Here is a 21,037-nt window from a genome sequence, read left to right as displayed (position 1 = left end):
CCAAGTGGTTAGACTGTTTCAGAGCATTCCATGACAACCACTAGTTGATGCAGTGGGGAAACAGAAGAGCAGGCAACAAGCTGGCTTTTAAAGCTTACTAATCTCTCTCTCTCCCCCTCTCCCTCTCTCTGTCCCCCCACCCCACCCCCAGACACAAAAACATAGCATCACTCTATAACATTAGAGAGCAGAATGTAATTACCCCTGCTAATCTGGCAAAGAGGCACCTTTCAATGTGGTGATTCTCTTTAGTTAGCAGGGGGAGTAACTGGCCCTATCCATCCCCAGCACAGTACCTCCAGACAGTGTTGCTGGTGTCTATCTTGTGTTTGTTTTTAGATTGTGAGCCCTTTGGGGGACAGGGATCCATCTTATTTATTTATCATTTTTCTATGTAAACTGCCCTGAGCCATTTTTAGAAGGGCGGTATAGAAATTGAATAAATAACTAAATATAAATAATTTGGGCTTTGTTAGCCTAGTAACCTGAAAGTAGCATTTAGGCTGATGAGCCATCTAAAGGTAATTTTTTGGGGGGAGAGATATATATACATGTATTAAATAAAGATCAGGTCACATAACTATTGAGCGCATGGCTAGCCGCTTATTTTACATCCAGCAGTCTGAATCACCATTTGTGTGCATGATGGGAGCCCACTTTGTTTGTTTGTTTGTTTGATAAATATTCATGATACACTAGAATACCAGAGTATGTGATGACACATATGGAGTGCTTGAGGGAAAGTGGTTGTCTGAGCTCTTCTATTGTAAAGTTAATATGCAATTTAATATGTCACTGCTCAATCCACCAAGGTGTTTGCCCTTGACGGTGCATCCCGATGACTGCTTCAGGCTGGGCGATGGGCAGAACATAATGACAGACAGAAACAGAACAGAGAGATAGATAGAAAATGAGTTGTCAGCCAGGTAGCTAATAGGATGTTCACAGGAAACTGACCCAACAGGAAAGCCTTTGTGCATGCAGGAGCTCCTCTCTGAATGGGGTAATTGACTAACATCCAGACTAATGAAGTATCAGTGTTATGAAAGAAGCACCAGTGCTTCTGAATAGTTCAACTAACTCAGCTCCACTGTTCATGCAGTGGTGGGGGAGGCAAATTTCGACAAACTCCCTCTCTGTGCCACCTCAAAGTATGTCCTTGAGGATTATACAGTCCTCAGGGACATCTTTTTGGGAGGTATAGAGTGCTTATGGGGGAGGTCATCAAATTTGTACCCCCTTCCCTATGGAAGCACTGGTGTAGTGTTAGTCTGGATATCAGCTACTATTCCACACTCTAGGCTGAAAGGGCTATAAAACTGAACTGAAGGTGTACATTGAGCAGAACTGGTTGAATGGGCAATGTAATTGTACAATATCATAACATCTCTGTACTTAAAAACAAACAAATGCTTAAGGCTTTTCTGGGTGTAGACATTAAGCAGAAGTCACTATATTGTATTTCAAAGGGAAGGATCTATAAAGCATTGCTAATATGATAAATAAATGATATGATAAATAAATAGGAAAAGAAAAATATATATCAAATATTTTTGATATATATCAAAAGTAAAAAGAAAAATATATATCAAATTTTTAATGCTGGATATGTATAGTACTAGGAAACAACCCTAGTTGTTCCATCCTAGTGTGGATGGAAACAAACTCAAATACTTCAGAATTCCAGTCAATAGTTTTTTGCTTTTTTGAAAAATGATCAGGCAGTCTTCATGAGCTCTATTCTATATTTTGAAGAATTTGTTGAATGCACTGCTTTAAGCTGAATGCACTACTTTCTACATTGGAATATGCTTGAGGAAAGGTTTAAACATTTTGGGAGGCATTTTTAGAAGAAATTGATAATATAAGTATCATATTTTAACTGTTATAGTTCTGAACAGATTTTTAACATCAATAATCTGATCAATAATTCCAAAATGACATTGTGTCAAAGAGACGCAAAATAGCTTTCTCAGATACAACTTTATTATGATTCAAATTTACCTCATATGGTAATTATTCAATAAAATGAATAATTAAACATTATTATGTTTGAAGTTGAAGTCCTAAAAATTTCAAACTGTCCCTTTACTTCCCTTTTGCAAGCACATTAGTGAAAAATTCTATTACATATATTTAATTTCTTGAACTTTCCTATGTAATCTATGCCCGGTCAACAATTTTGCCTGGTCAGTGATGGGCCTTACCTTGTAGTATTTTCATAAAGTAGTGTATTTGTTTCTCAGTATCACATACAGTATTCCTATAATCTGTAAGAGCAATGATTTGACTTCATCTCTGTAAATCAAAAGACCATTCTTGTATAATTACCTGTTCAAGAGGTTTAAGCAGCACTGAACAATTTCTGAGCTATTACTAGTAGTGTTGAAGTTGTTTTCTAATACAGCATTGCATGGATCTTCCGTGATAGATAATATTCCTGAAAACAGAGCAGAAAAGCTACTTGTATTAAGAAATACTAATGTTTTTGGACTGGGTGTCAAATTCATTGAAAATAGCTTGCAGAACTTCTCCTCTCACAGTTTTTCCACATCACCACTGGATTTACCGCAATAAGAGATGGACGAAAAAAGAGGAATAATATGAACTGGAGATAGCATGTGTGAAAGGTACACATGAGAATCCATTTTGTGGATAGTGCAAAAGAAAAGCTCTTGTCCCCTATGCTCCCAGTTGCCTCTTTTGAACTATTCATGCTCAGTCACATTGAATTTTACCCTGAACGTTAAACTTTGTATGGAAAGGGAAGGGGCTTAGCCCATCAGAAAGTATGTAATGTTTCCGATTATTACAGTACTGGAAACTACACAAAGGGTGAAGACAAATATAACATTTGAATAGATGTTACAATAGGACCTTTACCCATGCTGTAAGCTTGAGGTTTTACTATGCACATAGCAGTTAGAAATTGATTCTACATCTATCTCAACTATTCTTTTATATGTTTTAAAAAGTGCTACATGACCATTTATTTGTTTACCTGTATATGCTCATCCTCTCTCTCTCTCTCTCTCTCTCTCTCTCTCTCTCTCTCTCTCTCTCTCTCTCTCTCTCTCTCTCACACACACACACACACACACACACACACACACACACACACACACACACACAGACCATTTTTACAAAATTGTTCCAGGAGCTGAAGATATCTGGATGATGGGTGGGTACTAGCCAATCAATCCTGCCCACAGTTGGTGTTTGCTACAAAGAGAACTGCAGCTTTTCCAGGAGTTCAGTCTTAGGGAGAGAAAAGTACAATTGCACTGAATATGGTAATGGTGTCTAGTCATAACTAGCCTGGCTGTCACCCAGTGATTCCTGATTTCCCCCTAGTCAGAATCAATTGACTGCTGACAATAGGGCATTATCTTCTCAAAATTAGGCACTTTTTAAATGTTCCACTGATTTCAATGGGAGAGACAACCATCCACATGTGTAACGTAAAAGAGTCACACATGTTTCATCTTTAATTTGTATAAAACTACTACTACTACCACCACCACCACCACAAATATTTATATATCACTTTTCAACAAAAGTTTCCAAAGCGATTTATGTAGAGAATGAATGAATGAATGAATGAATAAGATGGCTCCCTGTCCCCAAAGAGCTCACAATCTAAAAAGAAACAAGATAGACACCAGCCATAGTCACTTGTGGGGTACTGTGCTGGGGTTGGATAGGGTCAGTTGCTCTCCCCCTTCTAAATAAAGAGAATCACTACTTTAAAAATCTCCCCCTCTTTGCCCAGAATGTAAAGGCAGGAATGCTGTTCTTAAAAAACCCCAAACACAAATCACTATGTCTTGAGCAGAGTTTTGCAATCATACGGAGTGCACTTCAAAACTGTTCTAGTACAGCACTAGTAGCCCGAGAGAACACAAATGGACAAACCAAAACACTGCCACCTTGTGGCACCTAGAGATATATTACCTGCAATGCAAGCGGTCATGAAGCAGGCCACAGTGCCAGCAATCATGGCCCTTAAGGCACCTCCTGCAATGTCTCTCTTCCTGGTGGGAGCCATGGATGCTGAGGAAACATGCAAGGACAATAATGAAGAGCATAGCCAATTTGTCAACATGTCACCCGCCTAACTTGCCTAAATACAAATCATTTTACTCCATTCAAGCTCCTAAAAGCATTCAGTATCCGCTTCACTGATGATTTAACACACTTTTGTTGTTGCCTTTGTTGGTTCCCAGAACTTGCTCAGGGTTTATACAGTCACTTTTCCTCAGCTCAGAGTTCTTTAAGGACCAGTTCAGACGAACATAGCTCTTTATAAGCAATAACATTAGGGCCGTGCTGAGAACATGTCCGCCCTGATATCATCCCAGGGTTTTGGAATGCATGTAGAGGGGCGACTCAGATGAACATTCCTCATGCAATTAAAGGACATGCTGAGAGCACATTGGCATATCTGCCAATGACACTGGGGCAGGCACGTTCTCAGTGTGGTCCAGGCATTAACATGTATGTAGGATTGTGTTCATTTGAACCAACCCACTGTCATTTCAACCTCACATTTGCTTACAAAAGCGGTTCTTGCTCTGCTTTAACATGAGAGCAAAACATGATGTCTTAGGAGTCACCTTTCTGAACCAATAACTAGATATGAAAGCACAGGCTGCTAAGGTGAGTGTGATTAGGAAATGCTGTACTGTATCCTAACTACATTCTTTTTTACTCCTCATAATATCCTCTGGCATTCCCTGGAGTGTAAACTAGGAGTCATTTCTCTACCATTATACTTGATGGCTTCACTCTGAGCACCTCAAAAATGCAGTATGACATGACACTGATAGAAATACTTTGTATTTCTATATTGCTTTTTTGATCATTCTAATACTTCATATACCTAAATAACACTGACTTTCCAAGATTGCAGCTGGTGGGGACTAAGACAGAAAGATAATGGCTTGCCTTCCTGGTATAACTGCTACCTTAGGTACTAAGGCCAGGTTGATGCATTTTTATTCATACATGTATTATAAAGGGTCCACAAGTTAATATAGTAGTTAAAAGTGTCAGCCTAGGAGTAGTGAATGGAGTTTAAATCCTCTCTTAGCTTTAAAGCTCACTGGGTGACCTTGGGCCAGTCACAAGAACCCTGTTCAGAAGTCAGTGAGTGTTCTGGCTAGCTCTGCCACTATGGTAGCATGCTCCGTAGCTACACTCCTATCTGTACCTCAGTACAGAGTTTGCTTGCAAAGGAAAATGCTGTACCTGGAGAGGAGTTTTTCCCTGTAATTTGGAATGCTGGGTGCCCAGCATTCCAGATCATGGGAAAGAACTTTCATACAGTTCCTGCTTCTGCAGACCAGTGCTGTAGTTGCAGGAGAGCAGGGGTGTGTGTGTGTGTGTGGCTATGGAGCATGCTGCTGGCACACTCACACTAGCCTTGCATCTAGATACATATCTTCTGAACAGTCTAATCTACCTCACAGGTTTGTTATGAGGATTAAATGGTGGGGCGGCTGTTATGTCTCTTGCTAACTGAGCAAAGAGGCACTTTTTAAAGTGGTGATTCTCTTTATTGAGCAGGGGGAGAGCAACTGGCCCTATCCAACCTCGGCACAGCATCCCTCCAGTGGCTGTTTTCTGTCTTCTGTTTCTTTTTTAGATTATGAGCCCTTTGGGGTTAGGGAGCCATTATCTATCTATCTATCTATCTATCTATCTATCTATCTATCTATCTATCTATCTATCTATCTATCTAAACTGCTTTGGGAACTTTTGTTGAAAAGTGAGATAGAAATCTTGGTCATATTCATATTATGTTGCCTTGAGAAGTATAAATCAATTAAAAAGTTGTGGTTTCCACAACCTTGATCACCCCAATTTAGGGGAGAGGTGGGGGTCTTGTATCCGACATCACACTGAGCTTCAGAGATGCTTGCAGTGCTGTCAAAGTGCAGCCCAGGTTCCAAGACTCTGACCACCAGCTCCAAGTTCAAGAGGAGCACATATTGAGGCTCAGCCATCTCTTGCTGCATTTTGGGACACAGCTCCAAGCTTGGGAGAAGGGCAAGGGCTCATCAAGCAGGCAGGAAGGGACACTTGCCACAGAGAATGCATTTGTTGACTTCTATGTTTTATAGCTTTGGGTGTGTGTGTGTTTTTTTAAAATTCAATGGATTATATTTGTCTCCAAACAATAAATATGTCCAAACAAGAACACTGTTCTTACTCAGTCCTCCAATTACCAATCCCAAAGAGCCAAAGTTTGCAAATCCACAGAGGGCATAGGTAGCAATAGTTTCAGACCGAATCTAAAAACCAAGCAAATAAAAACAAATTGTATTCAGTTAAATTACCTAACCATTTGAAACAGTACAATCAGTTAGAACTGGATTCATCCTGGTTCTTTATCCAATGTACAATGTACACGCATACTTATATGCATATGATGGGAAAGTGATGAAAACAACTTCCTTGCTTAGCAAAGTAATTTCTTTCTCATAGCTGGGATTTTTCAAAAGACAGCTGCTTTCATACTTGACATGCCTGGATTCATTCACAGACATTTGTAAGACTCTAAAATTAAGGGGCAGAAGATGTGATAGAAGTCCTGTACAGAAAACATTCTCAGAAGAAATAGTATGAAAGCCATGTGTGAATTCAATCCCATGTATACAAAATATGTAAGATCAGATGTGACCATCGCCATCTGGCTGTTAAGAGATTTGCCATGTCTGAATAACCCTTAGGTTGCAGACAGACTTTTAAAAGAGATTAAAGTGGTTTGAAATGCACTTCTTCCCATGGTGAACATTCTTTTCTTTGTTTTGGTCTTGCCTAGATATAGATATAGATATATAGTTAGTGTGTATGTGTGTGTGTACACACACACACACACACACACACACAATATAAAAGGATATTTTAATATATTTTAAATTCCACTGCCTGTCAAGATCATCTGGAGAGGTTTGTCTGCAGTTGCTGCCAACTCGTTTGGTGGCTACTCGGGAATGGGCCTTCTCCATTGCTGCCCTTGGAATGAGCTCCCTGTTGAAATAAGAGCCTCCCCATCTCTGGCAACTTTTTAAAAGGTGCTGAAGACACATTTATTCACCCAGACTTTTAATTAGATTCATGGTGAAATGAATTAAATTTTTGATGCTAGTTTTAAATCATTTTAATGTTAATGTTTTTAATGTTTAAATGATTTAAATTGTTTGATTTAGTTTTGATTTTAACTGTTAACTGATTTTAATTTTTGTTTGTTGCCCTGAGCCATTTTTGGAGGTGTGGAATATAGATCAAATAAATAAAATAAATATTAGAAGTTGATGGTACTTGATAGAAATACTTAGACATTAACAAGGACTTAAAAAAACACCTTATGTATTAAATAATTACAAGGACTTGAATTCACCAGGAACCACAAGATTATATGATTCAGTCAGCATATGCCTGAGGAGTTTTTCTTAGACAAGAATCAATGAATTAACCAGCATATTTTAAAGGATTTCTTATATACTACAGGTTTTTTTTAAAAAGTCCTTGTTAATTCTTAAGTATTTCTATCAAGTACCATTAAAAAAAACAACAACAAAACCAAACATCCACCCATCTATCTATCTATCTATCTATCTATCTATCTATCTATCTATCTATCTATCTATTTTCCTGAGCTTTTATATGACTATACATAGCACAAGCACCAATCTCTCTCACCTCCAGCTCTCAGAAAACTGTCTAAGGCTATCTTCAGCTTTAGACACAGATATCTAATTTTGCAGTTGTTGCACAACCAATATAAAATTTGGCCAGATGACTCAAGTAGTCAGCCATTTTATTAAAAATGCTTAAAGAAAGCAGGCCAGTACCACTAGGGCTACCTAATAATAATAATAATAATAATAATAATAATAATAATAATAATAATAATAATAATTCAATTTCTATACCGCCCTTCCAAAAATGGCTCAGGGTGGTTTACAAAGAGAAATAACAAATAAGACGGCTCCCTGTCCCCAAAGGGCTCACATTCTAAAAAGAAACATAAGACAGACACCAGCAAGAGTCACTGGAAGTACTGTGCTGGGGGTGGATAGGGCCAGTTTCTCTCCCCCTGCTAAATAAAGAGAATCACCACGGTAAAAGGTGCCTCTTTGCCCGGTTAGCATATGTCTTTGTTCCTGAGAAAAGGCAAGTTATCTGGTATTTGCAAGCCCCATGTGAACCTGCCTGGCAAACATGCCCCCTTTAAGCCAGTGACCAGGTCTGCTGGTTCCTGGAGGCCAGAGCTATCAGTTCAAGCAAGAAAGCCCCCAAGCAGACCTGGTTACTTTTGTGCCAGCAGCCAGGTCTACTGCAGCATAGGAGGCCAGGCCTACCTGCCTTGTGCCAAAGGCTCTGGATAGACTTGGTCTCTTTTGTACCCTGGTCTTCTGCACAGGTGGGGCACAGGTGGGGCAGGATGCCTCCCCACTCAAGCCAATGAGCGGACCTGGCAGCCCAGCACTTGATACTGGGTCTACCACTGCTGCTGGAGCCAGACCACTCAAATAGATGGGTAGACCTGGCCTTTAGCATTCCAGCAGCCAGGTTTACTGCCACCACTGTGGCTGTCTCATTCACATTAATTGGTAGACCTGGCCTCCCAACTTTTTAAAAAAAAGATAATGAGAAAGTTGTCCTAATTTTTAAAGTTGAAAATATAGTAGCCCGAGGCAACACACAAAATCATATAACCACATTACTTTCCATATTCAAAACTTTATGCAGCTGTCTCTACTGCGGACTTTGTAATGCCAGTAGCTAGCAAATGCTGCCTTCTCCACAGTGAATCTGGTTTTAAAAGGGATCATCTTAGTTCAAGGTGAGCGAAAGCAATATAATATGAGTATATCTTTGCTTCTCCTGCCTGCTGTTCCCTGCTCACAATGAAATCATCTTAGTGCTTCAGTTGATTAGATGCTCATTTGTTCCCCCTCATGTTTTTAAGGAGCAATTTGTAGATATTTCTTTTAGCTCCATGCATATACAGAACAATGCATTTCAAGGCCTCACACAGCCTACTTTTTCCTGGAAATGATGAAAGGCAGGAAGCCTCATTGTTGCAGGTTGCGGGGGTGGACATGGTGCAGGGTACTCTCTCTTTCAGTGACATACCTAGTTTTATCAAAGGGCTCTGAAGACAAAATTTAAAAAATTGAACATTCCAAACTCTCTTATCACCATGCCATCATTTTGGCACTGGAATTGCCAAACTATAGCACCAGCAGACACAGGTTTAGGCATAAGTACAAACACTGCAGGGAAAGAGAAGGGTTTCCCCAATGCACTCCGTAATGATCTCCAAGGTTTCCAAATTGTGACTTCTAGTGCTAATTCAAGCCCCTTTGCCAAGAAATGGGCTAAAAAAGTCCAAGTTGTTGGGGCTTGGTGTTGTCCAGGTGCTTTGTTGTCACAAGCACACAGCATACTTTCAGATTCCTTGTGGTGAAGCAATCCAACATGGACAAATCACAGCCCAAATCTTGCAGTCTATTTCCAACACTCCAAGAGATTCATGTAAATTGACCTCCAGTTCAGATTCAGTATGAAATGATTAATTGCAGCTTCCAGCTAAACCTGAAATATAATGGCTGACACGCTAACTAATGTTGCATGAGTGCTTCACACAAAAGCGTACACACAGCTGTAGACTCCACACTTGTAAAGTGCTGGCTCTGTTGCTCAAGAGCTGTCCCAATGACCCCAAAGCAATCTGTGACAGCAGAAACACATCCTTGAGGTCAGGGAAGTCTTTCTGCGATAACAGAGTGCTTCTGGAGCACGGAGGAGAGCTCAGAAATAGATGCACACTTGTACAAAAGCACCTGCACTTTAGATGTGTGGAGACTAGCACAGAGGTTGGTGATAATGTGTGTGCTGTTGTCTGAAGCATGCACATACTGTTAGTATATCAGACAATATTTTTAGTTAGGAAAACTTAGCTCCACTGTGAAAAGCTCCCTGGACAGAAACAGTTAATAATGGTAGATAAATTGTAAAGGGCCAAGAAGTTATAGGTAAACCCACCCTCATAAATTCACACCAGAGGCGTATCTAGGGAAAATAGCGCCTAGGGCAAGCACTGAAATTGCACCCCCTGTCCAAACATCTGACACCCATCTTTCAGATAACTTTACTATAAGATCAGCTGAAAAATATGTCAAGCTCGTTAATCTTTTAAAATTTCAAAAACTATATAGCAGTGGACATAGCCAGACCAAAAAATGCTGGGAAACTACAAATTTCAGTATGCTGGGGCTCATGAAATACCCAAATACTATGTGGAGGTGTACTTGGAAAACTTAACAGAAGTGCCTATCTAATTCTCTACTATGCATTATAGCATCACTATTACATAAGTTTTAAAAATAAATGGAGAATTTGGCTTTTCCCAGATACTCTGAAAATAATTAAAGGCTACGCAGAGTAAACTGTGTCACTGCTTGGAATATATTCTAGTATTTCAGAAAGACAGTTAAAATGAGAGAAAGAGAGCAAGAAACTCCCAGTGGGCCTTAATACTAAGGATTTCACACTGATTCAAAGAAGTCACCATTAATAGCCATATTATTAAGACACCACATCTAACTCACTTATCATAAGAAGCAAAGTAAGAGCAAATGAATACCATCCTAGCTCATAAGCTTCAGCTCAGTATTCACAAGCCCTGATTCTCTGTACATAGTGCCAATCTGAATATGTGTACAGTGACTTATAGTATATTAATTTTTTTTAAACCTGTAGCCGCTTTGGGGCGCTACCTATAGGCCGTGGGAGGGGGGGCATCTGCAAAGGTTACCCCTCCCACTGCTGGCCTCTAGGGCCTTGCAGGGACCATTTGAGCATGTGCTGTGGCCATTTTTAAAAAATAATTGGTTTTTTAAAAATGGCTGCTGAAAACAAAATGGCCACCGCGCATGCTCAAATGGCCTCTGTGAGGCCTGGCATGGCCTAGGGCCTCACAGAGGCCATTTGAGCACATGCAGTGGCCATTTTGTTTTTGGTGGCCATTTTTTTTAAAAAATTAATTTTAAGAATTTGCGCCCCCCTTCAAGTGGCGCCCAGGGCACGTGCCCTGCCTGCCCTACCCTAGATACACCCCTGATTCAGACCTTTTCATAGCTCCCTGTTTCTTCAATGGATGCTACCACTTCCTGCAATGCCTTGCCACTGAGACTCAACTGCTCACTCTTTCTGTCTCCCTCTCTTTCCTTGGATGGCCAAGGCAGGATGAGATTGTTACCTCAAGAAGCAAGGGTGCACAGAGTGGTGAGTGTTGCACTTGTCTCCTCCACTTCTTCTTCTTGGAGGAAATAATGATAGGAAAGTTTGTTTCTGCGGCAGGAGCAGTAGTGGTGAGCAGAGTGTATCTTGGGAGGGTGAGGAGAGAAAGAGACAGCAAGAGAAGTGGCAGCAGCCCACTCCAACCCAGGAGCCAGGGCTGGCCCCAGTGGGGAGTGGGTGCTGAGGAGAGGTGACATTTTGTGCCTTACCTTAGGCGCCCAAATATCTTAGGCCTCCCCATCCCTTCTCCTCCTACATCTTTATATTTTTATTTTATATGAGCCATGAATATACTTTCAGCATGCTACAGGAAAGGAATATGTGGTTTGCTTAAGCCAGTCTTTGCTCACCTTGAACCAGATACCCTACACACTTGCATATATGCCAGGCTCCTTATTTGTGCTAGAAGAGATCAGGACCATGAAGACCTGCAGGGCTCTGCTTTAAACATCCTAGAAAGGGTTGCTAGGAAAGGAGAAAACTCAAAGGAGGATTGTCATGCTGCACTTTCCATGTGTTACTGCTTGCACATGCAACAGAATGAAGTGGGAATGAGACAGTATAATTAATAGTATTACAGATTCCCTGCAAATAGAAAACTAGCTCAGAAGGAACTAAGGAGTGGAATGGATTAGGACTTTTGTCTTTCCTGATGGACTAGTTTGTCCCCCCCCCCGCCTTTGCATTAGAGAATACTCAAAATGGCATCCCTCCCCTACAACCTGAAGTGGTGCAGATTCTTCCTCATTCTGCTGCGTGGTGTGGCCACTAACAGAGCAGTAAGGAAAGCCATATGCACTGTGCTGTTATACTTGATCTGACTGTGCAGGGGAACAGCATGGCAACTATCTGTTCTCTTCTGTAGTATCGCTTCCTGAGGAAGCTTAAAGCATGATCCTCATAACCTCCAGCCCAGCAAAAAATGGTTTGATCAATGCTGTCCAGCCATGATTTTTCTTAGCATTAAACTACAGTAGTTGTGATGTGGGGGAATGTGGACTTTTTAGTTGAATGAATCTGCAGAGTGTTTCAGTTTTTATCAGAGCAGCAGAGGAGGGAAAGAGGGAATGGTGCTTTCCTCTTTCCTCTGTTTTCACAGTCAAAATTTATTTTCCTGCAAAATCCCCACCACCTGTAAGGGAAGAGATATCCCTACAGGGATATGATGTAGGATATACCCTACATCATAGGGAGGAAGTTGATTTTGATCAGGAAAAAACCAGTCCATTAGAAAAGCACCATTTCCCCTCTACACAGCTGCTATCAAATTCAGAGCCCGCCTCTCATGGCAGCATTAAAATAAAAGCACAAACGACAACATCTTTTGTGTTGAAGCTGTCAGCCCAGTGATTTTTCACCTAGCCCTTCAAGTTCCTTTCAAATAACTACAGGAAATAAGGTCAATGGCAATTTTGTTCCATCCCATCCTTTGGTAAAATGATTTCTGAAGAGCAGGACAGCAAAATTAATCAACATGTTGTACTTATCTTTCATTTTTCTCACCTTCCTACTTACTCTGCCCCCTGTTGCTAAGTGGGCGATTATGTCACATAGCCCAGACTGAGTGCAGTGAGGTAACAGGATTAAATGGGTGTTTAGAAAAGATTCTCTTTAATAATTCAGTCTCCACTACTGTAATAACACATGTCTAACAAAAGTAGCTTCTGAATTACAGATCAGCTTTATCTGGTATGACTCTGCTGCAATCTATGAAAGGAGCTGGGTCTAATAAATCCAAAAATAGTACAAGAATACTCACACTCAAGTATTGTTTCACACCATCGATGTATAATTGTCCTCCTTCCTTCCTCAGGTGGATCAGTTTAGAAAGGTGTTCATAAGCGACAAATTCGTTGAAGAAAGTCTTGTAGCCTAGGAGTTTACCAACAATAAAGCTGTCTTCCCAGTCTACTCCCATCATGAAGGAAAATGGCATGAAAACATAGGCACAAATGATCTACAGAAAACACAAGAAAAGTGGAGGTGAGACTTAAAACTAAAATATCTTGTCAATCACACATCTCCTTGTTCTGAAAACAGTTTCTTTGAAACTGTGCCAGTATACAGGAGCAAAAGTGTGTTTGTATGTGTCTTGTACTAGTAGCTAAAGCTCTGAGGATGACTGAAGGAAGGCTTACATCCAGCAATCTAACCTCAAGTTATACAAGCCTGCATCATGGTCACTGAGTCTTCAAGAGACAGAAAAGACTGTTGCTTTTTGAGCAGTTGGTAAAAATGCTTTCCTGCCAACTAATACAACCTTGACCCTCAGGGTCACTGCAAAACCGAGAGACACCAAGGGAAGCTGAACACTGCCTAAGGGGAGATAGGTGATATTGGTTTATGAAATTATAAATGGCATGAAGAGCCTGAATAAGGAAGAAAACATGTTCTCTCTCAAAACACTAAAGGCAGGAGCATCCAATAAAGTTGAATGACTTGAGGGCTGAACGAGATATTGAGCAGAAACCTAAGCCTTGGTACCTAAGTTTCCACTGAACATCAAAAAAGCAGTGGTAGCACAACTTAGAGAGAGATGGGATGGAGGAAGGATGCTTGACCCCTCCCTTAACAACTATTTCTCCCATGCACTCCCATCCCACAGATGTTTTTATTTCAGCTGCAACAAGGATGCCCCTAGAATCCTGGCTAAAAAATAGCTAGGGGAGGAGAGTACCTGGGAGAAGTGATGGGTTGGGGGTCCTGTGAGAGTTAAGCATTCCTCCTCTGCCTATTCCTTTTCCTCTCCAAAGTGTGCCCTTCCTCACTTTTTTTTTAGATGCTGAGTGGAGTTCTTGACCCCAGGTTTACCCTCAAGCATCTAGTTGGGCCCTCCAGTACAGACTAAAGGAAGTGCTTCTCTACATATTGCACAATCCATTTATGGAATTATGTGGTGTTTGTTGGAATGTTATGGCTAACACTTTATGCATGTGCCGTTATTTCTGCACTGCAACCCTGGAATACCACCTCAAACTGCACATCAGTAAATAAGTCCTTCAGCACTTTCTCCTTCAATAAAACATTGTAAAGGCTGCCTTGAACTTGCTTTTTCTCAGGTAATGGAGAGCATGAAACAGTGGCTATAATTAAAGTAGTGTTGTAAGTATGAAAAACCCCACCTATTAATTACTCTTCCTCATGGCTAAATCCTACCTTATTTTCCATGACCATCTTTTACATGTCTTATATGTTTGGAAATATGAAATTCATATTTAAGGTCACGAAAGGTAAAGTGTACTGTCAAGTCGATTTCAACTCCTGGTGCCCACAGAGCCCTGTGGTTTTGTTTTGGTAGAACACAGGAGGGGTTTACCATTGCCTCCTCCTGTACAGTATGAGATGATGCCTTTCAGCATCTTCCTATATTGCTGCTGCCCAATATAGTAGCAGTGGGGATTTGAACTGGCAACCTTCTGCTTGTTAGTCAAGCATTTCCCCACCGCGCCACTTAAGGTGACTTATTTAAGGTCACTATAAAGTATATTTATGTCCATATTGTATTTTAATCAAAGCTGAATTCTGATATTCAGTGCTTTGGAAAAACCTAATCCAGTCTTCTGGCAATAATCTTATAACAAGAAGTTCTGGTAAGAACTAATCTGCCTACTTTCCTTTCACTTTAATCTTAATTGATAATTACCATCTTCACAAGTTAGCCCACTTCCACCTCAAATATTCATGCATCCACCATCTTGAATTGGATGGATGACATCATCACAAACTACACTGTTGAAGTGCCCCTATGTGCTGCTAGAACTGTACTAAATTTTGTCAAAATCAGTTCCCACTTGTGCTTCAAACATTCACATGTCCGCCATCTTGAATTGAGATGGATGACATCATCACAAACTATGCTGTTGAAGTGTCCCTATGTGTTACTACGCCTCTACCAAATTTGGTCCAAATCAGGTAGTTCACAAGTTTGCACACTTGTGCCTCAAACATTCATGTATCTGCCATCAAACTACACAATTAAACTACACCATTATTTATCCCTACAATGGTACTAAATTTGGTCCAGATCGGTTAGGCAGTTCAAAGTTAGCCCACTTGTGCTTCAAAAGTTCACACATCTTGAATTGGAGTGGATGACATAATCACAAACAATGCTGCTGAGGTGTCCTTATGTGTCCCTACAACTGTACCCAATGTGGTTAATATAGGTCCAGGCATTGCGAAGTTGATAGAGGGACACACACACACATACAAAAGCTCGCCTGACTCAAAGCCTCTCTGGCAGGTGGGCTTAAGAGCCCAGAGCCCACCAATACAGCCCCTGGCGCAGCCTGCTGTCCAGAGGCCTGGCCACGGGCCTATCACCGCACAGCCACAGCGGCCTAAAATGGTGGCTGCGGATGCAACAAAAGGGGTGTGTGTGCTGCGGGCCAAGCTTAAAAGCTCACCCGCCTGCCGCTCGCCCGGCTCGGAGGCCTCTTTGGCGGGTGGGCTTAAGAGCCCAGATCCCGCCAATACAGCCCTTGGTGCCACCCGCTCCAAGAGGACTGGCCATGTGCTCGTGACCGGCCTCGGAGCTCGCCTCCGGCATGTCCATTCTCTGCATGATTGAGAGACGGATTGAACTGCCGGCCCAGGATGCACGCGGCAACCAGTGGAAGCTGACTCCCGGTGTCACGTGCTCCTCCTAGAAGGGCGGTGAGCGGCTTGCATCTCACAAGCGTACCTACTTAACCTTAAGGAAAGTAGGCTAAACATGGCAAAAGGATGTCTTCACTAGTCACAAATTCTTAGAACAGACATTTGGGTCACTTTTAGTATGGCATGTAAAATGAAGCCCTCACACTTTATTAAAAAACTCACTGAATTTTCTTGAGAAACTATCCAGGCCAGCTGCCTCCCCATTGTTTAATTTATTAATAGACTCCTCATCCAATGCTTTTTAATAATTTATCCCTTTGTATTTGGATAGGCAAGGCATCAGTAGGTTGTTAAGGAATCCATTAATTTTGTTTTCCTGATATGCATCAAGGTTGCCATTTCCAAAGTACATATCTGCACAGATTGTCATCATTTTCTTCCATGCTTAAAGTGACTCTCTTTTCATTCTGAGTATGAATGGAAGCTATTCTCTTGTTATTGCTCTGTTTTAAGTATGCATGATGTTTTCTCAGTGATTTACCCTTTCCACAATATGCAGCATTGAGTGATAGCATTGATACACTGAGAATAAAGCTCCACTTTGGAGAAATGTCCACCTTAGGCACATACACAACTAAATGATACACAAAGTAATTGGCTGGAGCTGTACATATTAAATTCTTGGCCCTTTTATTTTTGAAGCGCTTGAATCATTTCACTGAAGCTGTTTTTTGTTCTGTAGGCCCCTCGGTTTATTGTATACTATAAGGACCAGTGCCTAGTTCATGGAGACTGCTCCCCTCCCTGTATGTGATGGCTCCCTGTCCGTTGTTGCATTTATATACATACCTTCAATATGAACGGCACACTACAGAGTAACAAACAAAGGCCTAGTTCCCACTAAAGCAGTAAAGCAATGTCTGAACTGTACTACTTTAAACTACATGGCAGGGAAGCTCACATGATTGAATGATCCTCTTTATTAAAAAACAAACCACTGCACAGAGAAAACTAGCATTTCATGGAGAAGGGTTATAGCCCAACCTTTCTTTGACAACCTTGTTTTCTGTGTGCAGGTAAAATTTTTCTCATGATGGGGCATTTCATCATGTGACCCTCACCTGTAGTACAGTCCAATTATGCTGTTAACATCTCAGTTAGGTCAAAATAAGGTAAGTTCTTGGGGTGGTAACCTACAATCATGAAGAGGAGAGCTGGTCTTGTAATGGCAAGCATGACTTGTCCCCATAGCTAAGCAGGGTCTGCCCTGGTTGCATATGAATGGGAGACTTGATGTGTGAGCACTGCAAGATATTCCCCTCAGGGGATGAAGCCGCTCTGGGAAGAGCAGAAGGTTTCAGGTTCCCTCCCTGGCTTCTCCAAGATAGGGCTGAGAGTGATTCCTGCCTGCAACCTTGGAGAAGCCGCTGCCAGTCTGTGAAGAGAATACTGAGCTAGATAGACCAATGGTCTGACTCAGTATATGGCAGTTTCCTATGTTCCTATGTTCCTAATCTAAACACTGGCACAGGGAAAAGCAACAAAGGAAGATGGAGGCAAGAGTAACAGGAGAAGAATATGGGTTTAAGTTCATTACACATACTTAGGTTGCATTCGTATGTAACATGAAATCAGAGGTAAAGGGACCTATGATTGAAATTTGTGTACGTCCGAATGCATGCACCCACAGTTTGGATGAAAAATGGAACCCTGGTTTCCCTTCCCAGACTCCGATTTGTACTTTTCGTCTGTAGAGGGTTTCGCTACCTTCAACTCTGGTTCTTGTCGGCAACCAGAGTTGAGGGAGGAAGCTCCTCCCTCCTTCCAGCTGCGATTGGCTGCCGGTGCTGTCCTTCAGTCAAGAAAGAAGTCCAGGCAGCCAGTTCCCCCTCCTCTCTGCAGTCTCACTGACTGCAGAGAGGGAGCTCTCCCTCTCAAATTCAGACGGGAGCACAGGGGAAGAGGGTTCCATGTTACATGTGAATGCAGCCTTAGTTTCAGCAGGGGATTAGGACTAAATGGGCTAAGCCTAATGCTTTAGAGAAGAAATGGGTTTGGAGAGAAATTAGAAGGATGAGGGAGGGATGACATAATGTAGATGCTCTGGAAGTGAGTTCCAGGCCTTAAGAAAGGGCAGATAACATTGGTCAGCTGAAAATTGTGGACCTTGAGGAGCAGGAACAGGAGTGTAGAGAGGTTGGACAAAGGCTCCCTGGAGGACTTTGAAGATTAATAATAATAATAATAATAATAATAATAATAATAATAATAATAAATAATTCGATTTCTATATCGCCCTTCCAAAAATGGCTCAGGGTGGTTTACAAAGAGAAATAACAAATAAGATGGCTCCCTGTCCCCAAAGGGCTCACATTCTAAAAAGAAACATAAGACACACATCAGCAACAGTCACTGGAAGTACTGTGCTGGGGGTGGATAGGGCCAGTTACTCTCCCCCTGCTAAATAAAGAGAATCACCATGGTAAAAGGTGCCTCTAAAGGTGAGGAGTTTGTGCTGGATCTAGGAGCAGACACAAACGAGTGTAAGTGCAATCCTGCTATGTGTGTGGTCCCTTAAGCATAGGAAGAAGCAACACTTTTAAGCAGCATGTGCTCAGAGCTGCACATGCTCAGTAAGGTTTTCTTTGTTTGGGGAGTTTCCATTCACTAGTATTTGTTGCTATAAAGTACAGCCTGGTTTGGAGTGATGTGTGCATTGGGTGTGTGCATGTGTGTTTGTTGTAAACTTTGAAGAGCTTGTCTCAGGTGAATTGAATGGTTGGGATACAAAGAAGGGGAGGGGATGATTATGTTCTTTCTCATGTCTGTTGAACTGAAAGATTTTGGCAAGTATATACAGGTGAACTCCAGTATCTGGACTCAGGGAGTTAGGTTCCTGGAGCAGGGTGGGGGGAAGGCTAAAAATGGCCAAAAAGGTCAAATTAGTAGAAACAAAGTGCTGTAATGTGCTCTGCAGGTCCCCAGATGTCCAGTGGTACTTCTCAAAAGGCACAACTCCACCATTTTTAGTGGATAATCACAATTACGCATCTCTTAGCCTTTTAAAGCCTTTTAAATCTCTTAGCCTTTTAAATCTCTTAACCTTTTAAAGCCTTTTAAAGGAGAGCCACTTCTGGCCGACCTGCAAATGTGGCACTGGCTGGAATTTGCTAGCAAATGGAGCACATGGCTCCTTTTGTGAGCAAAACCACGCCCCCTGCATCTGACATCAGAAGCAGGGTGTGTGGCTGGAGCACCAGGCATGGCCCCTGAACACAGCCGCCTGGGTTCTTTGAACCCCCTCATGCAATGGTGGCTCTGCCCCTGGAAGGTGGAAACTGCACAGGCTAAGGACTGGGCACAAGTGATAAAGTCAAGCCAAGTCTTTATTTTGATCTATGACCAGCATAAAGTGATAAAGGAAGGGGGCAACTCTTTTGAGAAAGCCATTGCGTCAGTCAGCTGCAGGTCATGGGCGGGGGGGATTGATTTCTCATAAGTTGCATCTCCAATTTTGCTTGGTCCTGCTAACCATCTTAATATCAAAATATAATTATTTTTCTTTAAGCAAGGGAGAAAATCACTAGAGTAGAAAAGTCAGTGGCAGCTTATATCTAGGGGTTTTTTTGGCAGACTGCCACCATTGCTTACCCGCCTCAGTGCCCTGCTACCCTCCTTGGTGGCTCACCGCCCCCTGCCCCTGCTCACCTGCTGCCGGCCTCTGCAGTGCCACCCCCACCCCAGCATGAGCTCATCCCAACAATAACAGGTGCCGGGGCAGGGGCATAGTTATACCGCCTTGCAGTGGTATAACTGGAGGCAACCAGCGAGTGGTGATGCCAGCGGTGAGCAGGGAGCCACTGCAGAGGTGATGGGAGGTGGTGTGTGGCAGCTCCCCCTCCATGGCAGCTCATGTGCAGAGCACACAGGTGCTCAACTGTAGATCCACCCCTGGAGAAATTATCACAGCTCAGCTAAAGGTTTCTAGCACAGTACCTCAAAGCTCAACTGTGGGTAGTCAAACATGTTTCCTAGCCATGACAGGACTGCATTGAAGAAAGACAGCAAGGCAAGGAAGGCAATCAGATTCGCAGCGATGTTTGCCACCAGTGAGATGGAGGCAGAAGCACCTTGGCTTGCAGCTTCCAACAGGTTCTTTGAGTCTCTTTGCCAGGAAAACAAGAAGAACATTATTATTATTTATTATTATTTTTTTACATTTATATCCTGCTCTTCCTCCAAGGAGCCCAGAGCGGTGTACTACATACTTGAGTTTCTCTTTCACAACAACCCTGTGAAGTAGGTTAGGCTGAGAGAGAAGTGACTGGCCCAGAGTCACCCAGCTAGTTTTATGGCTGAATGGGGATTTGAACTCAGATCTCCCTGGTCCTAGTCCAGCACTCTAACCACTACACCACGCTGGCATGATAATGTTAATGTTAATGTGCATGTTAATGTGGCATCTCCTCATGTAAAAGGACAAAAATAGCAAAAAATAAAATAATATTTTTCTGCCATGACAAAAATCACTTTACATTTTTAAAAAATTAACCTTTAACCTTTTAGAATTAATACTTATAAAATACTTAGCATGTATATAGATAAAGGTAAAGTGTGCCATCAAGTCAGTGTCAACTCCTGGCAACCACAGAGCCCTGTAGTTATCTTTGGTAGAATACAGGAGGGTTTTACCATTGCCTCCTCCCGCGCAGTATGAGATGATGCCTTTCAGCATCTTCCTATATTGCTGCTGCCTGGTATAGGAGTTTCCCATAGTCTGGGAATAGTGTATGACGTCTTTAATATTTACAAAGAGCTATAACCACCTAATGGCATGGTGGGGAAACATGCCAGTGGGGATTCGAACTGGCAACCTCTGGCTTGCTAGTCAAGTCATTTCCCCACCATGCCATTAGGTGGTTATAGCTCTTTGTAAATATTAAAGACGTCATACACTATGGGTCAGTTCACACAATCTGTATAATCAGAGTTGACATATCTAATGTTGGTTCTGCAAGAACCTAGAAATTCTTACAGTGTGTGTGCTCCAGAAATGTTTCCCAGTCTCCGGTTGGCAACATGCCAACTCAACATGAAACTGACATTGTCAAATTGAGTTCAA

General features: G+C 41.8%; 1 protein-coding gene across 1 annotated transcript in view; it reads right to left on the bottom strand.

Annotated features, from left to right (window-relative positions):
• SLC28A3 (solute carrier family 28 member 3) overlaps window positions 1-21,037 on the bottom strand; it is a 101,627-nt gene that overhangs the window by 1,194 nt on the left and 79,396 nt on the right. Inside the window, exons 13-17 of the mRNA XM_053293077.1 lie at window positions 19,912-20,080; window positions 13,076-13,273; window positions 6,215-6,296; window positions 3,955-4,053; window positions 2,332-2,440 (exon numbers count right to left, since the gene is read on the bottom strand). Coding sequence (XP_053149052.1) covers window positions 2,332-2,440; window positions 3,955-4,053; window positions 6,215-6,296; window positions 13,076-13,273; window positions 19,912-20,080 — 657 coding nt within the window. The remainder of the gene's footprint in view (window positions 1-2,331; window positions 2,441-3,954; window positions 4,054-6,214; window positions 6,297-13,075; window positions 13,274-19,911; window positions 20,081-21,037) is intronic.

Source organism: Hemicordylus capensis, chromosome 2, assembly GCF_027244095.1.
Source record: "Hemicordylus capensis ecotype Gifberg chromosome 2, rHemCap1.1.pri, whole genome shotgun sequence".
Lineage (NCBI taxonomy): Eukaryota > Metazoa > Chordata > Lepidosauria > Squamata > Cordylidae > Hemicordylus > Hemicordylus capensis.
This window is presented reverse-complemented; position numbering and strand designations above follow the sequence as displayed.